Here is a 26323-nt window from a genome sequence, read left to right as displayed (position 1 = left end):
GTGATGTAGGCAAAGGGCCCCTCGGCCCACGTTCTGGGTTCCGATCTAACTCCCAGGTGACAAGCACTGCCACGATGAAGCGGAAGGCAGCAGCTGAGCGCGGATCACTAACGTCAGCGGAGGAATCATTCCTGACAACGGCTGACCGGCCTCTCGGAGGCGGTGCCTCCCGGGTGTGCTGCACAGAGACTGGGCACTGAGCCCTGGGGACCCCAAGGCCCCGCGGGCCTGCAGCCTGCTCAGTCACCGCAGCTAGAACGTGGCTCGTGGGAAATAAATGCTACTTGTGAGGGAATTCGTTTTATTCAGTATAAACCTAATGTAGCCAACAGAAAAAGTTCTGATTACAAAGAGTGCTGGGAGTTCCAAGGGTGACCGTGAGCACGCTGGGTAACAGCTACCTGCACTTCGTAAAGTTCATGAAGTTCCAACGGGGGAAGGAGCAGAAATGGCTTATTTCTTAGCACACTGTACCTACCTGCCATTGGGGTGGGGTTCAAACTCCAAAACAGATTTGTTCTGATACAAAAGAAAATCACATTTATTTTGCACGGCAGTATTCCTAAAGTTATACATGAAAGGAAAGTGGAGCTGTCTTAGGAAAACAGAATATAATTTTAGGAAATTACAGAAGAGTCAACATTGTGCTTAAAACTTCATAACAGTTTTTAAAAACAGCACAGTAAGAGAATACTGCACGCTATGAACAGGTTTACACAGCGCCTGTGAACACAAAGAGCCCGAAGCTCCGCACTCGGACCTCTGGGATGGGCTGGCAGCCAGGGCGGGAAGAGCCCGCCCCACCTGACCGACACCAACCGACACTCCGAAGCCCAGTGAGCACAAGGAGCGGCGGCAGCATTTTCAAATGGTCAGTTAATTTCCAGAAGCGCCCTTTTACTGATGTTTGGACCTGAGTCAGGCGGACATCCCTGGAACGCACCCCTCACCCGACTTTTCCCTCCTCCACGGAAGATGCCCCACCCGAAGCAGAAGTGCTGTCCTTCCGGTTCCTGCTCACACCACCTCTGGGCAAGGGGTAAAAATGGTGCAGTTGTTCTCCTCATGTAGAAAGCCAAAATGTGACAAGAAAATTGTGCAAACAGGATGTATCAGGAATGATCAAGAGCCAACTGTATAAACGCTACTTCGTTCAACCTGTGCTTTTCCTTGCCTAGTAGTATCTACAGTGCCACGCTAACTGGGGACTCTGACAGCTTTCTGAACTATCTGGTTACATCCTCTTCCCCAGAAAGAGAATGAAATTGGCATAAAAGGAGTTTACGATCAGTCCCTAAACTCTCATGTTTCAAAGAGACCAGGAAATACAGGTTAAGAAGGCTACCATTCCCAAGATATATAAACAAATCCTAATCCAAGGAATGTCAGGAAACAACTATGTGGTTTTGTTCTGGTCTTCTGTATTCCCTTGAAATGCAAGTCAACTTTTTTAAAAAGATTTCCTCAAATTTGCTTAAATTTATACCTTTCCTTAAATGTATTCAATTTATTCCTTAAAATTATAATGTAAAAAATACCTAAATTCGATATTAAAGCCTTACTGTACTAAATGGTTATAATCACAAAAGCATTTTTGAAGTTTAAATTCTAAAATCCTGGTTAGAGAAGAAAGCTAAGTTCCACATTTGGAGGGATCAACTTTCTAAAAAGGGGAACAGTGCCAGTTTCCACAAACACCCAAGAGAGCAGTTCATCCACCCACAGGACCATCCTGCTCTCCAAGTGAGCACCCTAGGTCCAAATGATAAAGCTATCGCATCTCACTGTACAGGTATTAATCAAAAGCTTATGTAACATGACTGTGCTTAATGTCTATAGTACACATTGCAGTCTATTTCTAAAGTGCCTATAAATATGCTTATGCAAATTAGCAGTATATCAGGATTATAGAGGAATTCCTTTAATATGGAACAGAATAGGCCTAGGATTTAAGTTGAAAGTACACACTTTTAAATCTGTAGTTATTTCAGAATGCAAGCATAAACAAGTCCAGTTCAACCATATTTCAGAGAATTATCACTATTAACAGTGCTAGGAGAAAAGGAATTCTTGCTTGTGCTTATTTGGAAAAGGCTGTTTTGAGATCCAGGAGTATCTAATATTTAGAACCCTATGGAACATCTCCAATTCTATAAAATATTAGGTGAAGCTTAGTTTTAATTATAAAGAGATTGTGCAAATATTTGAAGTGATTATCAATCATTAAATCCAAAAATTCCATTAAAATGTGGCTACTCTGAGTGGCAGGTTGAGAGGTTAAAAAACAGGAACCTGGACAAAAGTCACCGGTGTTACTAGTGAAGGCCCAAGGCTGATGCGAACATGCACCACATTTCCATGGCTGGGAGACTTGACTGTTGACTCTACTTGGTCTAATGGGTGTGGCTGTGGGCCCAGGATAGCCCTTGGGGATGGCATAGAGAAGACACCCTCTGCAGCAGGGGATTCAGCACTCGCCCAATGGGCCACTAGACAAGGCGCAGAGTTGCAGGTATAGCCCTGAGCATGAACTGCAGGTTACGCTCATCAGACAGCCCCAGGCCCCCAGGCCAGGGTGGCAGGGAAACGCCTCCAGCTCCCACCCCATCCATCTGCCCTCTGCCTCACTCCCTGAGCTCCTCTCACCACCTTCTTGGTTTGACTTGTTGAGCCTTTCAATTTCAGTAAGTGGGAACCTTAGGCTGCTGTCTTGTCTACCACAAAGTTTTAACACTTTTCAAAGGAAAACACCTATTCCGCCTTCTAAACCCTATGGGTGTTTTGGGGACCTTAACCTCACCACATTCAGTAAATCACTCCAGCTGTACGTACAACTAGGAAAGCGGGTCCCCCCTCGAGTGGTTTGTGGAGAATACCAGAGGCTTCAGTGACGATGCCGTGAGCCTCCTCTGCTTTCCTACACTGCACACTACGGTGACACAGAAGAGATGTGTCACAATGCTGACAGCACGAGATACGCCACAGGAGCACGCGAACAGAGCTAGGACGGAAGTGTTCTCTCCAACTTGGTGGCTGTCACTTCCTCAGGCCATATTTAAAACTTCTGGATTCTTAACTATGCCTTGTGTATAGAAGATTTGGAGAAATGGCAGAAAACCAACTAACGTGGTCTAGATGGAGATTAGGAGTAAAATTCTGAAGGGAACAAAATAAATTATTCACTATGTTGTACATATGAAAGAAAACATACAATGGATTGGGAATATTAGTGATTACCCAAAATATTTTCTCATGACTTAGCAGTGAACTATTTCAACTGCTTTTGCATTGCATAAAAAATCCATGCATCATACTGAATTCTAATCCATTTCTCACCTAAAGCCATTCTAATGCTTCATACAACCAAATGAAGCAGAATTAATCAAACCTATTAGATTCATTCCTAATTCCTATAGGACTTCTGTCTTTTAGCATTTCCATGCTAACTAAAACTATTGTTTTAAGATGTCAAAAGTGGCTGCCTCCTAAATACAATACCTAAAGAACTTCCTAAAAGTTTTCCTCAGATTTGAAGAACAATTAAGCAGAGAAGATGAGGAATCCACCGGAGAGGCCAACTGAAACGTCATGGCCAAAGCCAAGTCCATCTGCCCTTCCCCTGGGTTCCCAGAGCATTGTGGGTACTGCTAGGTGTGGGAATGAGGGCCCCTTCCCAGTGGGAATCGGGTCCTACTCCTGTACCGCAGCCCCCCACTGCGTGCAGACATTCACCTGCAGCTGTAGCAAGCCCGGAACTGAAGCATCCTCTCTCCATACGGCAAGGTCTAGCTCTGCCCCCGTCATGGAGGGCTCCGCGGACAGTGGCCATCACCAGAAGCCAAACTGTCCTCCAGGAAGCGCCTAGAAGGAAGTGGGCACCTCTGGGCTAGACCCAGAACAGGGGCAGGGAGAGGGGAAAAAGGGAAGGAACGGCACTGATCATGAGCTGCCTGGCCCGTGGGGCCAGCAGGACGGGGATGCCAAGAGTCTCTGCAAAGGACTGGCTACTTGGGGAATACGGTTGCCTTCACCCTGGGTGGCTCCTCCATCTGATCCATGATACTCTGTGATCACCATTTCGCTGCTTTCAAAAGTTCCCAGTGAAATTAAGGCTGGGTCAAAATTCATGACACCAGTTGCTACACAGAAAGTGAGTCAAGATACAAAAGAAAACTGCTGGTAATAGAAAGGTCTTAGTTATAAGACTAATGTAAGAGTGACACTAATCAGCAGACCACCAAACTGCTATGGTTGGTAGAGAGGGGTAGAAATATCAACAGCATTGGAAAGAGATCCATCAGACAAAAGTACAAAAGCTGGCGTGGATTGGAGTCTGGCTCCTTCCCGACTCTCACACCGTGGTTTCTATGGTTTCAATCACTTCCAGGTCAGACTGTGATGGCGAAAGCAGGGTGCACTCGTCCGGCTCCCAGCTGCTCTCTGGACTGTAGTCTTCCTCTGAGCTCAGTTCTGCTCCTTCCTCCGTGTCCTCATCACACGATTCCACATAGTGAGCCCCGATCGCGTTGATCCCGGAGTCCTCAGAGCTGGAGGGAGAAGAGCACTGATCTATTTTTGGTGTACTGCTCGCTTCTGAAATTAAGGCATCGCGTGCAGAGACCTCGGGGCTCATCTTGCGGGAGTGCGGTGCCGGCTGCTTCTGCACGTAGCACATCTTCCCGTTAATGCACTTCACCTGGTAGTTGTCGAGGAAGAGGTCTGAGATCATGCAGTACCTTGGCGAGTCGGGGGGAAGGGGAGGCTGGAAGACAGAAGCGAATTTCAGAAAGTGTTCGGTGAGCGACACTGAGATCTGAATGGTGTTTGTGGGTTCGCGGGGCCTCGCGGGGATCTCGGTGCTTGGGAGCTGCTCCACGGGCGTCATGGGCTGATACACATATTTGCCTGTGGGACACACAAGACACAGGTGAGGTCTAAGTGTTACACAAACTGCATCAACGCACCTGTAATCATTTCCTTCAGATGACTCGATGTTTAAAAAATATTTCGGTACTATCCCAAAAGAAACGAGTCATAGTCTTTCACTACTGTTAGAATCCTCTTCAAAAGCACGGTGTCGATATACTATTATTACTCCTCTAAGAACCTCAACAGGCTTCCCAGACTGAGCTGTTCCAATGCCTCTGAAGGAGGAGGCACGCATACTAGTCCTTATTTTACAGACAACATTAAGTGACTCACTACCGTACTGGAGTGAGGAATGCCATGGGGTGGGTGGTAAAAAGTTACAAAATGGTGGTGGTACTACACTATAAATTACGTTTCCATTTTAATCTTCAATGAAAAGTTAATAGAGGCATTTAAAAGCTAGAAGAATATATACCAATTTATCACCAGAATCTCGGAGACATTCACTTTCTAGGTTTCTAGGTTTTTTTGTCGTTGGTGCCGGGTCAAACCCAGAGCCTTGAACATGCTAAGCAGCCAGGTCTGCCATGGAGCCATCCCAGGCCCTCGGTTCATATGTTTTGTCCAGATCACACACATTTCCACGCCTGCTTCAGGGTGAGCGTAATGATCTCTCTCAAGACCCAGAGGGCCCCCATGCCTAAAAGAGAGGCGTCCCCCAGACGCCAGCGTGGTCAGCCAGGTAGGTGTCTGCAGGGAACCACGCGGCTCACCTCCAGGCCTTTCCCTCTGCTCTCGGCCTCCAACCACTTCACAGTTCACACGGCAGTGAGACCTAAATGGATCTGGTCTCCATTTCACGTGTAGCAAAGCCCCCCTTGTGCCAAGTGCTAGGGAAACAGGTGAAAATTAACCAGTCTATAACTCTCAAATGATTTAAAAATTTTTAAAAAACAAGGGGAAAAAATGCCTCCCCAATCCAAAGGTAGTAGTCACTATTGAGGCTACCATCTTGGATTTTTCCTAATTTAGAGGAACTGTTGTCGGCCCGAGGTGCATCTGCTGCACATACTTGGGACCATGCTTTGTGGCCTGGCACCACTGGCATTTGGGCTCAGGTAATGCTGTGCCCTGAAGGATATTTGGCAGCATCCCTGGCTTCTCCCCACTCTAGAAGCCAGCATCAGATCCTCACCAAGCATGAGAATAAAATGTGTCCAGACACTGTTCAATACCCCCAGCAGGGCAATGGTCTGGCACGCAAGAATCACGAGTGGGCGTCTTCTTTGTGGAAACAAATCACTCATCATGCATGTCATTTGCTCCTGTTTGCTTTTGTTGGTCAGACTGAAAATCCTCACATGAATCACATTTGTAATGAAACCATCTTAGGTGGTATTTTTTAAACTGTTGATTCATTCATGGAAGAATAGTGATTTCAGGTCAGGAATGAAGAGGTACTCTATACCATAAATCGCATGCCATCAGTAAGCTATGAAAATCAGCCAGCCTACTTGCATTTTTCATTTTGGTTTCCTGATTCCTGAACCCAAAACAAACCTTAGATGTCATAATTCCTTTGTGATTAAGTTGCTCTAAAAATATCTTCAGCTTCATCATGGAGCACCCCATGGAAGAGGTGCATTTAAAATCCAGTGTGTGCTATCCCTTCCAGTTCACAGGGGGTCTCCAAACCCAGACAAATGTCACGTAAAGCCCACAGTGTGAGAACATGTCAGAGGGGCCCAGTCCCGCCTGCCGGGACCCCCACTTCTCTGCTTGCTGCCAGCAGGACCCTGCCTCTACACCGTGGACAAAGGGGCCTGGGGTTGGAGTGGGTGAGCGTGGCCAGGGCTGGAGCAGAAACGCGGGCCGTGACCCTGTCCTGTCCGCAGAGTGGTGAACAAATTGCCTGGGATGGCAGTCTGGCCTTTCTATCCTTGGCCAGAGGCTACTGAGCTCAGGGGGCTGCGGACAGCTGGCATTCAAGAAACACTTGGTGCAGAACAGAATGCAGACCACAAGTGCACTCGACCACAGCTGATTTCTGTCACACCGAGGAGGATCCTGGCAGTGATCCCTGCTTTCCAGAACCACCCTCAGCCATTCGCACAGGGTGCAGGGCGTCGGTCCAGACAGGGAAGAAGGGAGCCTGACCCTGGACTTCACTTTCGCTCTCTATTCCTCTACCCTACTCTTTTTCGTCCTCCTGTGCTGCTTCATACTTTTCTTTGGTTTCTTTCCTCCTGGTCCTTCTACCTCTTTCACTGGCCCTCTCTCCTCCACAGCTCCTTATTTCTCGGAGTGAGGTGCTATGGATGAATGTTGTGTCCCCCACCCACCAGGATCTGAATGTGGAAGGCCGAGTACAGTGGGGTTTGGAGGGTCTGATGCCCTTAGCAAGAGGAAAAGGCAGAGCCCTCGCGCTTCCAGGCGAGGATTCACCCTGACTGGACACTGAACCTGCCAGCACCTTGATTTTGGACCTGCCGGCCTCCTCATTGTGGGAAATGTTTGCAAGTTAGGCCGTCAAGTCCGCTTTGTACTAGAGCAGTCCGAACTGATCCAGACGTGCAGAGAGATGCAGTCGGAAGGATCCCATCTCCGTCCAAGGCGCACCCCCTGAATGTGCTTACTCGGAGCTGGTGTCAGATCCTGGGATCTGGGGGTATGGATGCAAAGAAGGGAGAGGAGAGCCGTACAGAGGCCACACGAGGAACAGCTTCGCATGTGCCTTTCTCCTGTGACTGTTACATGATGCTGCTGCGGCTTCTATCCAGGTGTCCCCCAAAGCCTCATGTGCTCACGGGTGGGCTTTGGGGAGTGACTGGACTGAGGGTGTGTGGTGCTGGACTGGTCCACTGGCGGCTTTATAGCTGGGTGTGCTGTTGGGAGGGGAAGCCTGGGACGATGCAGGTCACTGTGCACGCGGCCTGGAAGGCATGCGTAGTCCCTTCTGCTCCCTTGATCTGCCACTGTCTTCCTGTCTGCACTCCGTGAGCTCTTTCTCCTCTGCCAGCCCCACTGCCTCAGAGCCAACCAACTATGGACTGAAACCTCTACAAACTTTAAGTTAAAATAAACCTTCCCCTAACATGTGGACAGGTATTTTGCCCCAAGTATGAGAAACACCAATACTATATTGTTTGATGTGCTTAGAAACAAAAGCTTCAAAAACATGTTTGGAATAGTGCTTAGCTAGCACGCGTCAGGTCCTGGGCTCCATCCCAGCACCACACACACACACACACACACAAAAGTTCATATCAAATATTTGCTTTCTAGACTCTAGAGGGGTTAATACTTTTCTTCAGTCCTCAATAATTCTGCCCCCATGGGGCACTGTGCTGCAGATCCGTGCTCTCAATAACAGCTTTCCGTCACACATGAGGAAATACTGACTAGTTTCTCTGGTATGAGAAATGGAAAGTGTAAATAAGAATCAAAATGTATAATGGATAAGGTGAAATAGGAAGTAAAGGTCCAAAGGGGAAGGGGAAGTGGGAGGGGTTGAAGAAAGGAATAAATATGAGACAAGGAAAAACCAGAAACAAAGTGTTTGTCAATAAGGGGGAGTAAAGGGAGGGCAGGGAGTCGGGGGAAAGTAAGGACCAAGATCCATCACGTAAAGGTATGAACTCCCAATGATGAATGTCAACATACTGCATACCTAAAATGTACCAGTAAAATGAAAAAAACTAGCTACAAAAACTTGGACAAAAAAAAGTAGATGAGAAGTTTTGAAACTTAACGCTGTAAAAGAAACCAGATTCAGGGTGTAAAGAAGAGGGTCGGCCAGGGATTTAGCTCTGGTTCCGCCACCTGCCTGCAAGGTCCCGAGTTTGATCCCTGGTACCAAAAAACAAAAACAATAAAAAAAAAAAAAGAAAAAGAAAAGAAGAGGAGTGAGGGTAAAATAAGAATCTAGAGAGTATCACATGATCCAGCAATCCTAATTTTGGGCATATATCCAGAAGAATAGAAAGTAGGGGCTAAAGTAGGTATTTGTACACTCATGTTCCAGCAGAATTACAACAGCCAAGAGCAACTCAAATTTCTGTCAACAGCTGAACAACTCCATTCATCTGAATTTCAGCCTTAAAAGGAAGGACATTCTGACACGTGCTACAACCTGGATGGGTCCTGAGGATACTGTGCTGAGGGAAATGAGCCAGTCGCAGCAAGATGAACACTGTAATTCCACCATCTGAGGTGCTGAGAGTAACCAAACTCATACAAAGTACAATGGTATCTTCCAGGCTGGGCACAAAAGGAAATGGGAAATTTGTTTAACCAGATGTTTGAGTTCTACGAGATGAAAACAGCTGTGAAAGTAGATGGTTGTGACAGCTGTACAGCAGAAATGTAATTAAAGCCACTGGATTATACACTTTAAAATGGTTAGGATGGTAAAGGTGATGTACATTTCTACCATTACTTAAAAACCTTCTTTAAAAATTGGCATAATTTATTAACAGACTGGGAAAAACTTCATATGCTCCAGAATAAATGAAGAATTCTTACAATTCAGTAATAAGAAAGAGAAACCAAGTTTAAAAAATAAGCGTGGCCGTACCACAGAGTGACGCCAGGGGCCCTTGTGGTGACGGAAAACGCTGCGCTTAACTATCCCAGCGCTAATACTTGGCTGTCATATTCTACAGCTGCCATGGGAAGTGCTTGGTGAAGAGTACACAGGAATGCTGTATTTATCGCCAAACTGCATGCGAATCTACAGTTTTTCAAAATAATATTTAAAACAGGAGGAAAAAGCACCTCAGAAATGACATGCCCTCCTCACAAAGGGGGACCTTCAGTTGACTCATCCCACTGTAGGTGAGGCTTGTGAACTCTGAACACCTGCCTGATGTGGTATCTGCCTAGATTTCTCCATTATAAAGCCACTGTTTTGTACGAGAGATTTTGAAACCATGAAAACGCTTTTCTCTTCACACCGCCGCTCACTGATTTTAGCAAGCATAGGTGAATCTTGTTTGCAAAAACCATTGCTGTGGTGTTTGCCATCATTGCTAAAGTAGCGTTTCTAGGTTAGCACTGCTCCTGTATTCATTAATTGACATTGTGTAACCACCAACAGCTGTTCCTTCTCCTTCATTTAATTCCTTCAATGATTTACATCAGCATGGATTCGCAGGTATTTTATTCTACGGGTTGCGACTCATTCTTCTCACTTTATTGTTCAAGCTGTCCCAGAGTTTGCTCTTGGAATGTGCTGTAGTTTGGACCTTGGAAGTCCCACAAAGGCCAGTTCATTGAAAGCTTGGTTACCAGCTCACTGTGCTCCTGGGAGGTGGCAGAACCTTCAGGAGGTAGGGCCTCACTAGCTCCTTGGGGGTGCCCTTGAAGGGGACCGGGGACCCTGGTCCCCTTTCTCTCCTCTCTCGGCTTCCCAGTGCCATGAAGCGATCAGAACGTGCTCCCACCACAATGTTTTTGCCTTGCCACAGGCCAAAAGCAACAGAGGCACAGGAACACAGATGCACCCCCCTGAAACTATGAGCCAAAATAAACCTTTCCTCCGGTAAGTTCATTACTGAGTTGTTCCGTCAGAAAGGTGACACAGTGCTCCTTAAATGTAGCAACTGTATCCTTTGAATATGCCCCCATTCTAGTTGGAAGACTTCTTTACTTTCTGGCACCAAAAGACATTACTGGTTTATTTTTACTTTCCCTGCCCCAGTCTGGGATTTACCCTTCTCCAGGGGACTTAATTTCTTCTATTAACCTTGTTCTTAAAATATTCCTGGGAAGTGGACTCTCAGTTTGCTAATGACACTTCCAATCGATCACAGAGCTCATTCACTGGAAAGCAAAGACTGCGTTTCATTACAATAGTTAATGCCCACTTAAATATATGTAAAAAGTTAGGGAGCCAGAGATTTAGCTCAGTGGTTCCTCCCCCTGCCTTGCAAGTGCAAGGACCCAAGTTCGATCCCCGGTACAAAAAAAAAGAGTTTGAGATTTATATTTATCTGAAATCTTTTCAAAGCAAGTTGAAATCCTCTCTCTTCACATAAAAAAGTTAACTCAAAAGTTCAATATAAGACCTTAAAATTAAGAAACCAGTAGAGGAAAACATAGGAGAAACACTTCAAGACATTGGGCTAAACAAAAATTTTCTTGATATGACCCCAAAGCACAGGAACAAAAGTAAAAAATGATAAATGGAATTATATCAATATAAAAAATGTTTCTACATAGAAAGCAAATAATAGAATGAAGAGATAATCAATAGAATGGGAGAAAATATATGGAAACTATTCAAGGCTTTAGTATCTAGAATATACAAGGAATACAACTCAAAAACACAAAGATCCGATTTAAAAATGGACAAAGGATCTGAATAGACATTTCTCAGAAGAGGCCAACAAGTGTATGACAAAAATGCTCATCATAACCAAGCATCATAGAAATGCACACAGAACCACAATGAGCATTACCCTACTCAGAATGGCCATTATCAAGAATGAAAAAGGTAACAGCGACAAGGTTGTGCACCGCTCATACACAACTGCTGCAGTGTAACACAGCACTGCGGAAAACAGGATGGGACACAGCTCAGTGCGAAAGCACTTGCTTAGCATAGGCAACTCCAGATTCAACATCCAGCATCTAAAACAGTAACTAGAAACTGAACGACCATATGACCCGGCAACCCCACGACCGAGTGTACATCCAAAGTAAAGGGAAGAGATACCTGCGTCTGCATATTCATTACAGCACTATTCCCAATACTGAGGTGTGGAATTAACCATTGGTAGAAAATGTGAAATAGATAAATATTCAGTCATTAAAAATACCGAAGTTCTGTCATTTGCAGGACATGGATGGAACTGGAAGACAGGATGTTACGTGAAATGACACACAATGAAAACAAATACTGTATGTACTCGTTTATACAGGAAAGTTAAAGAGTTGCTCTCATGGAAGAGCACAGAACCATGGGAAGGACATTGGAAGAGAAGACATGGAGGATGCTGTATAATCAGTGAGGAAGAATAACTTTAAATTTTTATAGAACAGTAGGATAACTGGATGACAGCAATTAAATGTATTTCAAAATGGCTCACAGAGCGACTTCTGAACATTCCCAATACAAAGAAATAATAAATGTTTCAGATGATAAGTGTGACAGGTGCCGTTACACATGTATTAAAATGTCACCCTATAGTCCCTAAATGTACAATTAGGTATCAATTTAAAAAGATCAGCTAACAAGAGATATTTACTATTAAATTTTCAAAAGGTATGAAAATCACTTTCTAAACAATGAAACTGTCTTCACGACATCACACACAAACTGTGACCGATAAATGAAAAAAATATAAACATCTCATTTCCTCTTGGAGAAACTCATTGAACACTTTCAGCTGCTTCTCAAAATAGCCATCAAAACCACTAAGTAATTTCCACTCCTCTTCGTAAGTCTTGATTCATACTAGTTCTGATTTTCCCACTTTTGGTATTTGGGGATTGCATACAGTACACACTCTTCTCACAATACCACAGGGAAACACCAAGAAAGACTTATGTTCTCATCTTGGTCCTGTGGTTAGAAAAGAAAAAGAAGTAAACACCCTCAAGTCCATATAGTAAGGCAGGGTCAGTTCTAGGACCCAGAGCCGGACACCTTCTGTGTTCTTTCCACAGAAGGACACATTAGTAAATTGGTCTAGAACAACGATGGCGAAAACTTTTAGAGCTTTCAATGAAGCCAACAGCCTGCCTTGGGTTCACCACCACTGGTCTAAACGATGCCTGATTAACTCACACTGTTGTCTGTCATCTGCTTCAGCTAACATTTCAGTAAGTAGAGGTATGATTACATCTATTTAAGATGCTTCTTTCGGTTGTGATGCACAAAGGGAAGAAAACACAAAAACAAATGTAGAAAATAAACTAAATAAATGTATATACCCTACTAAGCCACTGCATGAACCTTGTGAAGACTTTTTAAAAATCAGTTGTGGCCAGGTGTGGTGGCGCATGCCTGTAATCCCAGTACTGGGGAGGCTGAGGCAGGAGGATCGCTGTGAGTTTGAGATCAGCCTGGGCTACATAGTGAGTTCCAGGTCAGTCTCAACTACACAGTGAGAACCTGGCTCAAAAAAAACAAAACAAAACAAAAAAAATCAGTTGTGTATTTTGATTCTTTAAAAAATCCTGTGGGAAGGAACTAAGCGTTATGCTTTGCAGATGGTTTTATGGCTGTTAAATGTGTGTCCCCCTTGACACAAAAAATATATTATTCTCAGGGATGCCATGTAATTTAAATATTAGCCTAAGCCAAATATAATTAGAAAGGTAAATCTGAGAAAAGAGTGCCCTGAGGTAAACTGCATGCAGTTTAGTTCTTTGATTTTATAATGTGAATCACAACTATGTTTATTCCCAAGGGCATTCAGTATTTTGAAAGAAATGTTAAATATTCTTATTTTACAATTTATGCAGTGTGTATTATTGGGTAGCGTGCCACACACTAAAAAGCACAAGGACCAGTACTTATTAGAGCCAGTATTTTTTGTGCCCTCTTCACCCAACTGCACTGGCAGTCAAGATACCGATATTTTTGTTCTTTGACCATAAGAATACGTATTTTCCAATATGTTAATGTCTCTAATCAGAAATTTAAGCAAGATCCTAGTTCCTTCATTTCAGAACTATACGAATTCTTCAGAGCGACAAAACAGTATTAATGAGAAGCAAATCCCTGTGAGACAGCCCACCAGAAGCATGGTTTATCTGCTCATTAAGTGAATATCTACCATGTAATACTACTAAACAGATGCCATGGGGTATGATATGTATTCTTGTTTCCGCCTGAAGCTTTCAAATTCAGACAGAACTAAAAAATTAACACAAAAATTGAATGAACTACAGGAATGTATACCAAGGGTGCTCAGCAGGCAGCGGAACAGGAGTTCCGTCTTTGGTTCGGTGCCGGGTTTGACTCTGTCAGGAGCCGTGGAGGGCACAGCAGGAAGCAGAGCTGCTCCAAACTGGCCTCCAAAGTGGGGTGTGTCCGTTTGCCACTGGGGAGTCCAGAGTTGACCGAGAGAACAGAGGAGGACACAGTCTGTGAGCAAGACTGAAGGTGCCACGGGGCTGAGGAGCGGGAACCATAGTGAACTGCTGAAGAGCACCAGGAGGCAGACAAGGGTGGAGGAGAATTCCAGAGTCTCAGTCTGATACCACATCCTGACAGACTCAAAGAGGAGCGATGGGAACATTCATCACATGGCCCTGCAGACCAAGCCATTCCTGTTGGCAGAGGGGCCAAGAGGCCCCTTCGAGGGCCAGAGGATGCAGAACCATCCTGAGAATATCACTTTAGCTAAAAACAGGCCACACTGGGAAGGGACAGAGGATGAGAACTCGTACATGGCCAAATACAGGCTTCCTTTAGTACACACATCTGCTTCTCTCCACGTAAACTGGAAAGTCCCACTTTCCCACCTGCTGTTCTGCAGAGCTGGTGGAATAGAGTACGCGGGTAGAAAAGAGAGCCAAGGGAGCCTTTTCCCAGGACGGGTCACCGGGGGGGACATGAAGCGTGAAAAGCATATGTTCAGAACAAGGACAGCTGCCGAGAGGGCACAAAAACCCAACCAGAATGTAGCAAGGGTCTGCAGTTTGCAGCGCAGGAAAACAGAAATGTAATGAAGGGAAAAAACGAGTAAATGGGGAATGTACTCGTACAAGATGAGGTCAGACACATAGTGTAACCATTTTGATGGTTAGTAGGAATAAAAATGAAAGGCATTATCTTGGATTTTCTAAAATAAGCCTTGGGCCAGGGATTTGGCTCAGTGGTTTCACCTCCTACCTTGCAAGCACAAGGGCCCGAGTTCAATTCGTGGTACCAAAACAACAAAAAATAATAAAATAAAATAAAACAAGTCGACCTCATAGGCATTTCATGAGACCATCTCGGCCTCCTACCCTTCTCTGAAAAATCACTATTCATAGGCTGATGAGTGACACTGGGAAACCAATTTCTAAAACTACAGTCTGAAAAATTCATTTGGGAACAAAGAAATCCCTGTGGGGTAAAAGCAAACAGAACCTGAGCATAACGGTGGTATGGCTCCTGCCTCCTGCTAGCACCTGCTGGACAGTCCTACAGGGCCAGCACATGATGAGCAGCCATTCACTCAGTGGACAGGTACCGCTGACAAAGTTCAGAGACATGTCACATTCATTGATCTGGGGAGGGAAAGTCCGGAAATTCACAAGGAAACAATGCTCACTATGAACCTGATCCCAGGAAAGGAAGATCGCAAAGCATTTGAAATGTCTGTGCTTAAGCATAAGGACTCCCAGCAGGAACTGGAGAAATGTCTACTGAATTTTTAAAATTGTAACTTTGTTAAAGGTTATTTTTGTAGGTAACATGTTTGTTCATTATTTAAGAGCCTTATTTTCAAGATGATACAAACTAATACAGAACTCTAGAATGCCATTTTTAATAATCAGCCAAATAATGAGACACATTCTAAATATCAATGTGATGTAATGTGAAACCAAATTAACATTTCTATGCGTACTGCAGAATTGCAATATAATAAAAATATACCTGTTTTTCTTCAATCAGATGTCATTATTACCTCTCCTTTCTCTTGAACCTGTACTTTAGCCAGCCAATTTCAAAATTCTTGCTACCATAGAATCCCAAGAATTAAGGGTTAAAGGCTAACAAATTTAGCATCTAACAGCTAAATAGCATCTCTACTTCACTAGCCATTTAGCTACTGTGAATGAAGACAAGGAGGCTCAGACGATGCAATGCTGAAGCTGCGTTCTAGGATCACTGCATCACAGCCCTTAGGGTATAAAACCCTTGCAAAGGGACTAGAGTGTGGCGAGACTATGAACCAACTAGTTGTCAATGTGCAGCCTCTCAGATCCAAACCTGCCCTTGCATAACACATGCTCTGCCATCATGGACAGAATCCCTATCAGCAGGTTTCCTTTGTGCTTTTTTCAGTAGTGGGTGGTGGACAGAACTGCAGGACGAAGGGGCTCTCCTGACGGCTGCTGCAAGTGTGAGGGGTCTAGGGTGTTCCACAGAACCCTCAACCTCAGGCACAGGCCTGGCCTAGTGACAGCCTTCCCAAGGCCCTCTCCACACAGAAACCAGCATTCCAGTGGCTGCCGCCCCGCACCAGGGCTCTGTGCCTGTGCACAGCTGCCTGGCACGCCTGCACCCCACAGGCTACTTCCTGCATGCCAAGCAGCTGCGAACCAGGACGGCCTGGCCGACTAGCAATTTCCTCTGCTATCCTATGGGTGGAATACACTTTCTCCAATGAGGTGTGAGCCCAGCCTTGGGAAGGGACCTCCTTCGAGTTTGTCCTTCCGGGTATTCTCCTAGGGCCCTAACAAACCACAAAGAATTTCCTTGTATCTTCTAGTCACTTACTTCTTAGAGCATAATAATACATGAAATATCCTCCCCGTTTAATCTACTGTATGGTTTCTATCCTGATTGGATTCAACGTGATACAGTGAGAAAGTATACAGTATGGGATTTCGTGTAAGTAGTAATTTTTCTATCTACTGAGAAAATGCAAGTATTAAGAAACTAAGTAGTTTGTATATTTGCAACCTATACTATTAAATAATGTCATGTATTGACTTAAAAAGTATACAGTTCTTTTGATGTTTAAATTGGCAGGTTAACAATCTTAAATTTAGTGTTAACAGAAGATTTTAAAAGGATGTATTATAAGATCTATTTTTTTAAATAACACGGCCTTTGCTACTTGAATATTTTATATCAATCATTATTGTCAAAAATAGTGAAGAAAACCAAAAAGAGTTCACTGAATACCCTTGATTATTTTCCCCCAAAAGAAATATATAGCTAAAAATGCTTTCCCTGAAAAAACAAGCAGGGAGAAAATTCGGAGTCCAGCCTTCACAAGAGAGGAACATGTGTTCACTTCAATTCCAGAGTGAAGAACCTGAACCCAGTGGCTGGGAGAGCGGTCAACAGCTCGATGAATGACAGCAGTGTGTCACGGCTGGCCAGAGAGAGACAGGCTTTTCCACAGAGCCTGGGATAAAGCAGCCCTGGGAGAGAACAATGCGGAGGACGCAATCCTGCCTATAAAGCACGGGAAACACAAGAGAGGCCCAAGCCACCATCTGAGAAAAGAAATCCAGATTCACACGTGGGGTCCCAGACAGAGTTGGAGCAGTGTTTAAGACACATCTTCGGCCCTCAGCGCTGGATGGGCACCTGGAGCTCAGTCCACTGTGGGTGGACACTTAGAGCTGCTGCTTATGCCTACTAATGCATCAGTGAAATTCGGTAATGCGAAATGCAGATTGTTCAAGGCCAAATACGACAGCTATACAAGTGCTGACGCTTTAAAAATGACCACTACAAAATAGAGGGAGGAAAGGCACCACCAGCATTAAGCATGACCCTTACAGAAAAACAAAGCCATCAGCCCCAGTGAGGAGGAAGATGCCCAGATCCAGCTATAGTGGCCACGCCTGGGTTAATCTAGGCAAGTGAAACCACCCTGGGAATTGTCTATCCCTGCAGATGGCTGGCTCAAAGAGGTCCCAGCTGTCTGGAAAGAGGCACACCAACTGGGGGACTAGGAGGGGAAAAACTGCTAACAAAGAACCAAATCAGATGTCTGTGAATCCTTTGCAGACCATGAACCTAAAACACCACATGAGATCATCTTCATGGTTTCAAAGAGACTAATGAGGCTTTCAATGCCTCTGTTGGAAAAAATGCCACATTCTGTTCAAAATGAGTATCTTGGAGAGTTCATTCATTAATGCTAATAACAAAAAATATATAGTTTTCCTATAAAATCCCAAGGGATTACAAAATAATGAGATAAAGGCAGAAATGATCTTCCTTTATGGTAAACATTTTTTGAACCCAACCAACTGTTCATTTTACTACTTTGTAGGTATGACAGTTAATGTTATGTCGACATGGAGGACGTTTTTAGACAAGATTAGCATTAAATCAGTGAGCTTGAAGTAAACAGACTGCCTTTCATGTTGGAAATGTGCTTCATCCAATCACCTGAAGGCCTGAATAGAACAAAGACTGGCTCCCTGAGCAAGAGGAAAATCTCTAGTCTCACGCCTTTGGACTTCATCTGTATCATCAGCTCTCCTGGCTCTCAAGCTTGCTGGTCCACACTGCAGATTTGGATTTGCCATTCCCTCTAACTTCACCAGCCAATTTCTTATAATAAATCAACCAAAAAAAGGTTCCCACTCTATAGGTCATCTTTTCACTGTACTGGTTGTTTCCTTTGCTGTGCAGAAGCTTTTTGATTTGATATAGTCCTATTTGTTGACTCTTGATGCTATTTCTTGTGCAACTGGGGTTTTATTCAGAAAGTTCTTGATTACGCCTATGTCTCCCAGAGTTTTAACTATTTTATCTTCCAACGGATTAACTATTCTGCTTTAACGTTTAGATATTTGACCCATTTTTATTTTACTGATGAGGATGAGATATGGGTCTAGATTCAATCTTCTTATGTGGATAGCCAATTAAAAGACAGATAATGGAAAACAGATCTTTTGCAAAAGGGAAGGGGTCCAAGAGATGGAGGGAGGAGCAAGGGAAGAGGAGGGGAATGAAGAAAGAATTAAGATGTGTTGTGTACATGTACCACCTCCCCAAGAGGAATGTAATCATCATGTGCTGCAAGCCTGGACCAATAAAAAGAAAAATTAAATATTTGACTTTAAAAAGTCAACCAATCAAACTGGGCATGGTGGTGCATGCCTGTAATCCCAGCATTTGGGAGGCTGAGGCAGGAGGATTGATCAGCCTGGGCTATGTAGTGAGTTCCAGGTCAGTCTCAACTACACAGTGAGACCCTGTCTCAAAAAGCCAAAAAAATTAAAATTAAGATTAAAAAAGTTCAACCACTATCTTCTGTTTTTCCTCTCTTTCTCCCTCTCCTCTCCTTCCCTACCCTGTTTCTCTGGAAACAATGACTAAAATGGCAGTGACTCATTTTATTTGCAATGGCAATATAATCAAATATAACCAACTTTAACTTCCACTAGTGGGCAGAAAATATCCTCAACTTTTTAATTTAGTTCTTTTCCCTGGATGAGACTACGCATAAAAGCAATCTTCTACATCACCTTCCACTAGCCTTCAGACCAGTAGGCAAGAAATAGCACTGAGAAGCCCTCATCTTCTTTCAAGTGGACATATGTACTATTTATTCTAAATCTATTAACTTATATAGCTGGATCGAGTCCAGTTCTCTTGTAACAAAATGATAGAATTCACATACATCCACAGATTGTTCTTTAGCTATTCCCACTAGATTTTCCATAAACAATGTCAGCATGATTTTTCAAACTTTCATTGATTATCAACACTTTTGATTACTAAAGATCATTTTTAAATATCAATTTTTAAAGACATTTTCTTTATGCACTTTCTTTGGGACTGTGACAATTAATAAAGGCCAAACGGCATTCTGTCTTGAGTCCCAATTCAACATGGTAAAATCAAATTAAAATAACGTTAAGTTTCTCTGGTGTGAATAAACTGCAATAATATATAAGATCCTAATAAGATTACTGACATTGTGAAGTGGGAAGAAAAGGTCTAAAGGTGTAGGGAAGGTGGGATGGGTAGGGGAAGGGTAATAAGGGAAAAGAAAAAAATGTGTGATAATGAAAAGAAGGAAATAAAGTGTTTGTAGATGAGGAGGGAAGGAGGGGGTGAAGGGAGGACAGGGACAAGGGGAAAAAATGAGAACCAAGACCTGTCATGTAGAGGTACAAGATCCTAACAATGAATGTAACTGTACTGTATCCCTAAAATGTACCAATAAACTCAATTAAAGCTAAAAAAAAATAATGTTAAGTATCTCAAGTACTGGAGTTATTTATTTTCAAATATCTCCTTTAGGCAATTTGAGCTTTATTCTAGGATTCATGTGATTCTATTGCAAATTCTGCATTGCTTTTCTAATTATATGATTCCTAGATACCCTAAGATTTTCCATAGAAAATGGCTATCATTTCTATCCTGCAGGGTGGTCTAGAAGTAACAATTATAACGCAGTGTGGTGAGAATCCTAACAGGATTCCATACAGTCCAGAGGACGCCAGAGGCCAGGAATCGAGGGCCAGGAGGGCACAGAACAATGACAGGAGGTGATGTGTGGACAGTCTGGGGGCTGAAGGCTTTATGAGGCTGGCAAACCCAAGCATGCCAAGCAGGCTGTGGTGTAACAACACTTAAGTACTTAAAGCAAACATTTTTGGAAAATTAAAGTACTTTATTGTGGCTAAAAAGGGTAGCTAAGTGTGAAAAGGAACAGTCTAGTGAGATGGACAGAGACGTTGCCACACAAGACTGTGTACGCCATGTTACAGAGACTGGATCTGAAAGTACCATCCAGGAAGAAACAGGTAGTCACTAGAGGGTTAAGTGAAGACCAATGATGTGAGAGCACATCTGTACTTTAGAGAGACCACTGTCAGCACAGAAGAAGAATTAAAGAGTCAGGAAAACGACTCGGGTTTCAGGAGAGAAATTCATAAGTCTGAGTTAAGGCAATGGAGAGGAGGTTAAAGGATAAATTCTGTAAGACTTGATAATCTGGCATATTAGATAAAGAGGGGAAAGGGTTAAAGGTGATTTCCATGTTTCTGACTATGCTAAATAGGTAGCCAGCAGTGTCATTCACTAAGGGACTGCAAGAGGAATCCCACATCTGGGAAAGATGGAGTAAAAGAGACCAGAATAAACAACAAAGTACTGTAGATGAAACAACAGTTTTCAAGACCCTGGACACTAGAGAACAAAAGCAATTACCTCAGCAAAACAGAAAACAAAAGAAGCCCTTTAAGTTCCCAACCCTTTCTGAGACTGTTCCCTCTCCACAGCACTGGGGGGTGAGCCCAAGTGAAGCTCAAAATACTCTATGAAATGAGAAGAACAAGGACTAGGGAAGCCCTGGAACAGGCTGCTGCACAGAGAAGCCCAGTGACCCCCAGGGCTCTCCTGAATATTCAGCAGCAAAATAATGAGTATGCACACAGGAAACTAACAAAGGCTAGGAAAACAACCATCAGAAATGGATGGTTCTTGCCACTGGGCAAGCTCTTCCCACCAGGCAGATGAGAAAACACAATTCCCAGGGCAGGGAGGACAGTACTCAGGAAGGTCTTGCTGAGGGCCCTGAGGAAAAATTAACCCTAAAGAGAGAATTACTCCTGATCCATCTAATAAAGCACAAAGACAAAATCTAAAAGAAACTATTTCGTATTAGCTTTACTCCAGAGCAAAGTTCAAGAATTTTATAGAAATACAAAAATATTCAGTAATCAGCAGGTAAAATCTATAATGCTAGCAGTCAAAGATTACAGACATACCAAATAAGAAAATACACCACAGAATGTGGAAAGTATCATTAATTAAAATCCATCCAGAACTGACACAGATGTTAAAATTATCAGAGATAACTAAAACAATTTTAATTGCAGCCAATATGTTCAATACATTAGATGCTGGCATCACTACAAGCCGATATAGAGGACACCATGCCATGTACAAAAATTAAAAATGGACAGCAGAACTAAACATAAGAGCAAGGAAAATTTTAGAAGAAAACAAAGAAATAAATCTTTCTGACTTTGAATTAGGCAATGTTTTGTTAGGTCTAATGCCAAAAGCAAAAAAAACAAAAGAAAAATAAACTTGACTTCTTTAAACATAAATATCCTTTATACTTTAAAAGATCATGGAGAAAGTGAAAAGAGAATTCACAAAAAGGGAGAAAATACCTGCAAATCACATATCTGATCAGGTACTTATTATTAAGGTACATAAGCACTCTTACAGCTCAACAAAAAAAGGACAATCTAATTTTTAAATGGGCAAAGGATTTTAATAGACATTTTTTTCTAAAGAAGAAATATAAATGCCCAATAAAAATGCCCAGCATCATTAAGATATTAGGGACAAGCAAATCAAAACCACAATGAGCTACTACTTCACGACGATGACTATATTAAAAAAGACAATAACAAAAGTTAGCAAGAATGTGGAGAATTGGAACTGATACATCACTAACGGGACTGAAAAATGGTGCAGCTGCTTTTGGAAACTATTTTGTGTTACTCAAAAAGTTAAAAACAGAGTTACCAAAGGACCCAGCAATTCCTAAAGAATTGAACAGATATGCACAAAACCTGTGCACAAATATTCGTATCAGTAGTATTCATAAGAGCCAAAAGTAGAAGTAATCCAGATGTCTGTCAACAGATGAGTAAGAAGTAGCGTATCATGTAGTACAGCATTATTCAGCCATAAAAAGGACTGAAGTACCCACACGTGCTACAACACAGATAAGCCTTGAAAACATCACACTTAAGAAATCAGTCACAAAAGATAACAGATGACTCCGTTTATGTGAAATGTGGAGATCAGACATATCGGTGGAGACAGAAGATAGGTCAGTGGTTGCCCAGGGCTGGAAGTACAAGAGGGGAGAGTGAAAGAGGGGTGACTAACAGCAGATGCAGATTTTCTTTTAGGAAGATGAAAACAGCCTGGAATTAGGTAGTGATGATAGTTGCATGTGAACATACTAAATATGAATACACTAAATGCCACTGACTCTATTTAAAGTAGAATTTCAAAGAACACAGAAAAGCAAACAAAACAAAACGTAGCCCACCCATAACTCAGTGCTTCTTAAACTATCTGCGGTAAGGGAATCTTTTGATTTTGCTCTGTTGCCGCTGTTTTTACTTTCTAATCTGTTACAGATACTTTTAGAAATCTAAAAGAAATGAATTACCAGGATACAGAATTTTTAAAAAGACATAAAATTGAAGCCTAAATGTTTTACAACTGGTGTCAATAAATATGAAATTATTCTTTGAAAAATACCACAATAAAAAAGGAAAATATATATTTTAAAGCCACCAGAGTGAAAATACAGAGTGTCAAACAAAATGGGAGAGGAAGAAGCCCTGAGCCCCTCTCCTCCACACACACCAACTCAGCAATAATTCACGGGCAAATTCCTTTGGTGAGAAATACAGAAAATGAGCGCAGACTCTGCACTCAGGGCAAACATGGAACAGACCCACTGAGGCTGGCGGCGTCTGGGAACACAAGCTGGTGCCGTGGGGCCCAGAGGGGAGCCCCTCCCAGCTTTCCTCCAGGGGAGAAAGGGCCGATTCATGGGCAGGGCCTCCCTAGTTGGGGAAGGGAGGTGGTGGTGTGGGCTAGATGCTGGTTTCTCAGCACCTGTGGTCCTTTGCAGATGGGGTGGCCAAAAGCTCTCTGCCTCTCCCTGATGACAAAGGCCTCCAGCATCTCTGGCTCACTTGAGGGGTGTCCAGTGAGGAAAGACTAGAGCGGGTGGTTCTCTGTCTCTACCACACCTACATAACAAGGTGAGGAGGCGCAGACATTCTAAACACAAGAACAAAAATACATCTCTGGAAACCCACCCCAATGCAATGGAGTTAGTACTTTACCGGATACAGAATGTAAACTGACTATTACAAAGATGCTCACTAAAGTCAAGAAAATAATGTAAACAAAGTGAGAATTCAGAGGTAGAAAATCTTTTTAAAAAATCAGAAATTGGAGCTGAAGAACACAATAATTGCACTGAAAAATTCACTCCAGGGGGCTGACAGCAGAATAGATCAAGTTGGTAAAAAGGTCAGTAAACATGAAGACAGGTCCCTAGAAATAATTCAGAGAAGGAAAGAAGGAAAAGGAGAATGCTCAAGAGAACACAGGACGCAATCAAATGAACCAGTATATACGCCATGACAGTCTAAGAAGGAGAAAAAAGTCAGGGTCAGTTTATTAAAGAAATAATAGCTAAAAAACTATCAAATCTGGGGAAGGAAATGGACATGCAGAAGTGCAAAGGACATCCAAAAGGAAGAATCCGCATGAGAAGCACCGCAATCAAACTGTGGACAATTAAAGACAGCCGGGCTTGGGGGCTCCGCTCTGTAGTCTCAGTACTTAGGCAGGTGAGAATTCTACCCCATGCCCACCACCCACACCTGCCAGCACCTGGGAAGCTGACACAGGCGGACTGTAAATTCAAGCCCAACCTGGGCAACCTAGTGACTCAGAGACCCTGTGTCAAAATAAAGAGACTGGATAAAGAAGATGTGGTTTTAAAGGTAATAAGGGAAAAGAAAAAATAGGAGAAAATTATAAAATGGAAATAAAGTGTTTGTAAATGAAGAAGGAGGAGGGGTGAAGGGAGGGCAGGGACAAGGGAAAAAATGAGAACCAAGACCTGTCATGTATGGGTACAAGATCCCAATGATGAATGTAACTGTACTGTATACCTAAAAAGTACCAATAAACTCAATGAAAGAAAAAAAAGATGTGGTTTTTCTATAAAATGGAGTACTACTCAGCCATAAAGAATGAGAAATTAAGAGTCATTCATAGGAAAATGGATGCATATTGAAGTCATACCCTTAAGTGAAATAAATAAGTCACACGTGTAAATACCATATAGTGTCTTTGGTGTGAAAAACTGTAATTGTAAATTACAGCCTAAAGGTATAACTGACAATATGAAATAGGAAGAAAAGGGCTAGAGATACAGGGGACGTGGGAAGGGTAGGGGAAAAGAAATAAGGAAAAAGAAAAAAATCTGAGAAATTTAAAAAATGGAAATAAAGGTTTTGTAAATAGGGAAGGGAGGAGGGGGTGAAGGGAGGGCAGGGGTATGGGGAAAAAGTGAGAACCAAGATCTGTCATGTAGAGGTACAAGATCCCAATGATGAATGTAACTGTACTGTATACCTGAAAAGTACCAATAAACTCAATGAGGAAAAAAGAAAAAAAAAAGGCTGGGGATGTAGCTCAGTGTGAAGGTCCTGGGTTCAATCTTTGGTACCAAAAAAGAGGGGGAAAAAGTCAGAGAATACTAAAAGCAAGCAAGGCAAAAAAAAAACAAAACAAAACTTGTCACATACAGGCAACCCTTATGAGACCATCTACAGATTTTCCCCCTTGTAGAATCCTTGCAGGCCAGAAGAGGATGGGACGGTATTGTTAAAATATGGAAGAAAAAACAACAATAACAACAAAAAAAGTGCCAACTGAAAAAAAAATTTTTTTAAGTGCCAACTGAAAATAGTATACCTAGCAAAACTATCCTGTAAAAGGGAAGGAAATATAAAAACCTTTTCAGACAGAGTTGAAGGAATTTATCACCACTAGACCTGTCTTACAAGAAATGCTAAAAGGAATTTTTCAAGTTGAAGTAAAAATATGCTAAGTAGCCAATCACTACCATAGTAAATATGAAACTGGTTGGTAAAGGTAAAAATTAAAAGACAAAAATATTAAAAGTATTGGTAAAAACATATTAAAAGATACACAATATGAGCATATGTAAATTGTGACAAAAGTAACATAACATAAAATGAGGGGAAGAAGTTAGTTTTGTATATGATTTAATTTAACACCAAAAGTTATGTGAAGAAGACAATGGAACCAAAGTAGATCAATAAAAACGTAACAAAGACAATGAGAATAAGACAGAAAAACAAAACCTAAGACTAATAGAAAACTATTAACAAAATGGCAATATGAATCCTTCCCTACCAAAAATTACTTAAAAATGGGTTACTCCCCAAAGACATAAAGTGTTTAAAGGAACTAAAATTTAAAAACCAAACAAGATCCATGGAGTCCCTGACTTACAGCAGTCCAATTTATAAATTGAAAACACTAAATCATTCCAGTGATATAACAGTTAAACTTACTACTGAAATACCAGAACTTAAGGGATGCTGCAAAAGCAGTAGTCAAGGGTACTTTTTTGTGTGATAAATGTTTACATTAAAAAAGAAGAAAGACCTGACATAAATAATCTACATCGTATCTCAAAGCAGCTAAGAACAAACTAAACCCAAAGGTAGTAATGAATGGAAATACTAGATGAAAGCAGAAATAAGCAAAATAGAGAGTAGAAAATCAATGTGCAAACTTATAAAAAGATTTTAAAATTGACTAATTGTAAAATTAAGGAAAATAAGAGAAGACCCAAATGAAACAAGACACAATAAAATAGACTGCTACTGCCAACAAAATACACACTAAAAAAAATAAGGGATAAATTCCTAGAAACACACAACCTACCATAAATAAACCATGAAAAAATAGAAATTTTTAACAGACTTATAAATAATATGGAAATTGAAACAGCAATTAAAAAAAAAAAAACTCACATAAAGTAAAGCCCTGGACCAGACTGCTTCACAGGTACAAACATTTAATGGAGTTAACACCAAACCTTCTCAAACTCTTTCAAAACATTGAAGAGGAGGGAATATTTCCAAACCCTGAAACCAAAACTGCATAAAAGACACTACACACTATCCATGATGAATATACCAAAAAAAAAAAAAA

At 42.3% G+C, this 26323-nt stretch overlaps 1 protein-coding gene across 4 annotated transcripts in view; it reads right to left on the bottom strand.

Moving 5' to 3' along the window:
• Positions 1-1420: 1420 nt before the first annotated feature.
• CUNH3orf70 (chromosome unknown C3orf70 homolog) overlaps positions 1421-26323 on the bottom strand; it is a 63010-nt gene continuing 38107 nt past the window's right edge. For all 4 annotated transcript variants that reach the window (XM_010624226.1, XM_033762590.1, XM_010624229.1 and 1 more), the window contains exon 2: positions 1421-4905. In XM_010624226.1, coding sequence (XP_010622528.1) covers positions 4352-4905 — 554 coding nt within the window. In that variant the 3' untranslated portion in view covers positions 1421-4351. The remainder of the gene's footprint in view (positions 4906-26323) is intronic.

Source organism: Fukomys damarensis, unplaced genomic scaffold (assembly GCF_012274545.1).
Source record: "Fukomys damarensis isolate Sample0158 unplaced genomic scaffold, DMR_v1.0_HiC HiC_scaffold_12, whole genome shotgun sequence".
NCBI lineage: Eukaryota > Metazoa > Chordata > Mammalia > Rodentia > Bathyergidae > Fukomys > Fukomys damarensis.
Note: the sequence above shows the minus strand (reverse complement) of the source record. Positions and strands in the feature narration are given on the sequence as shown.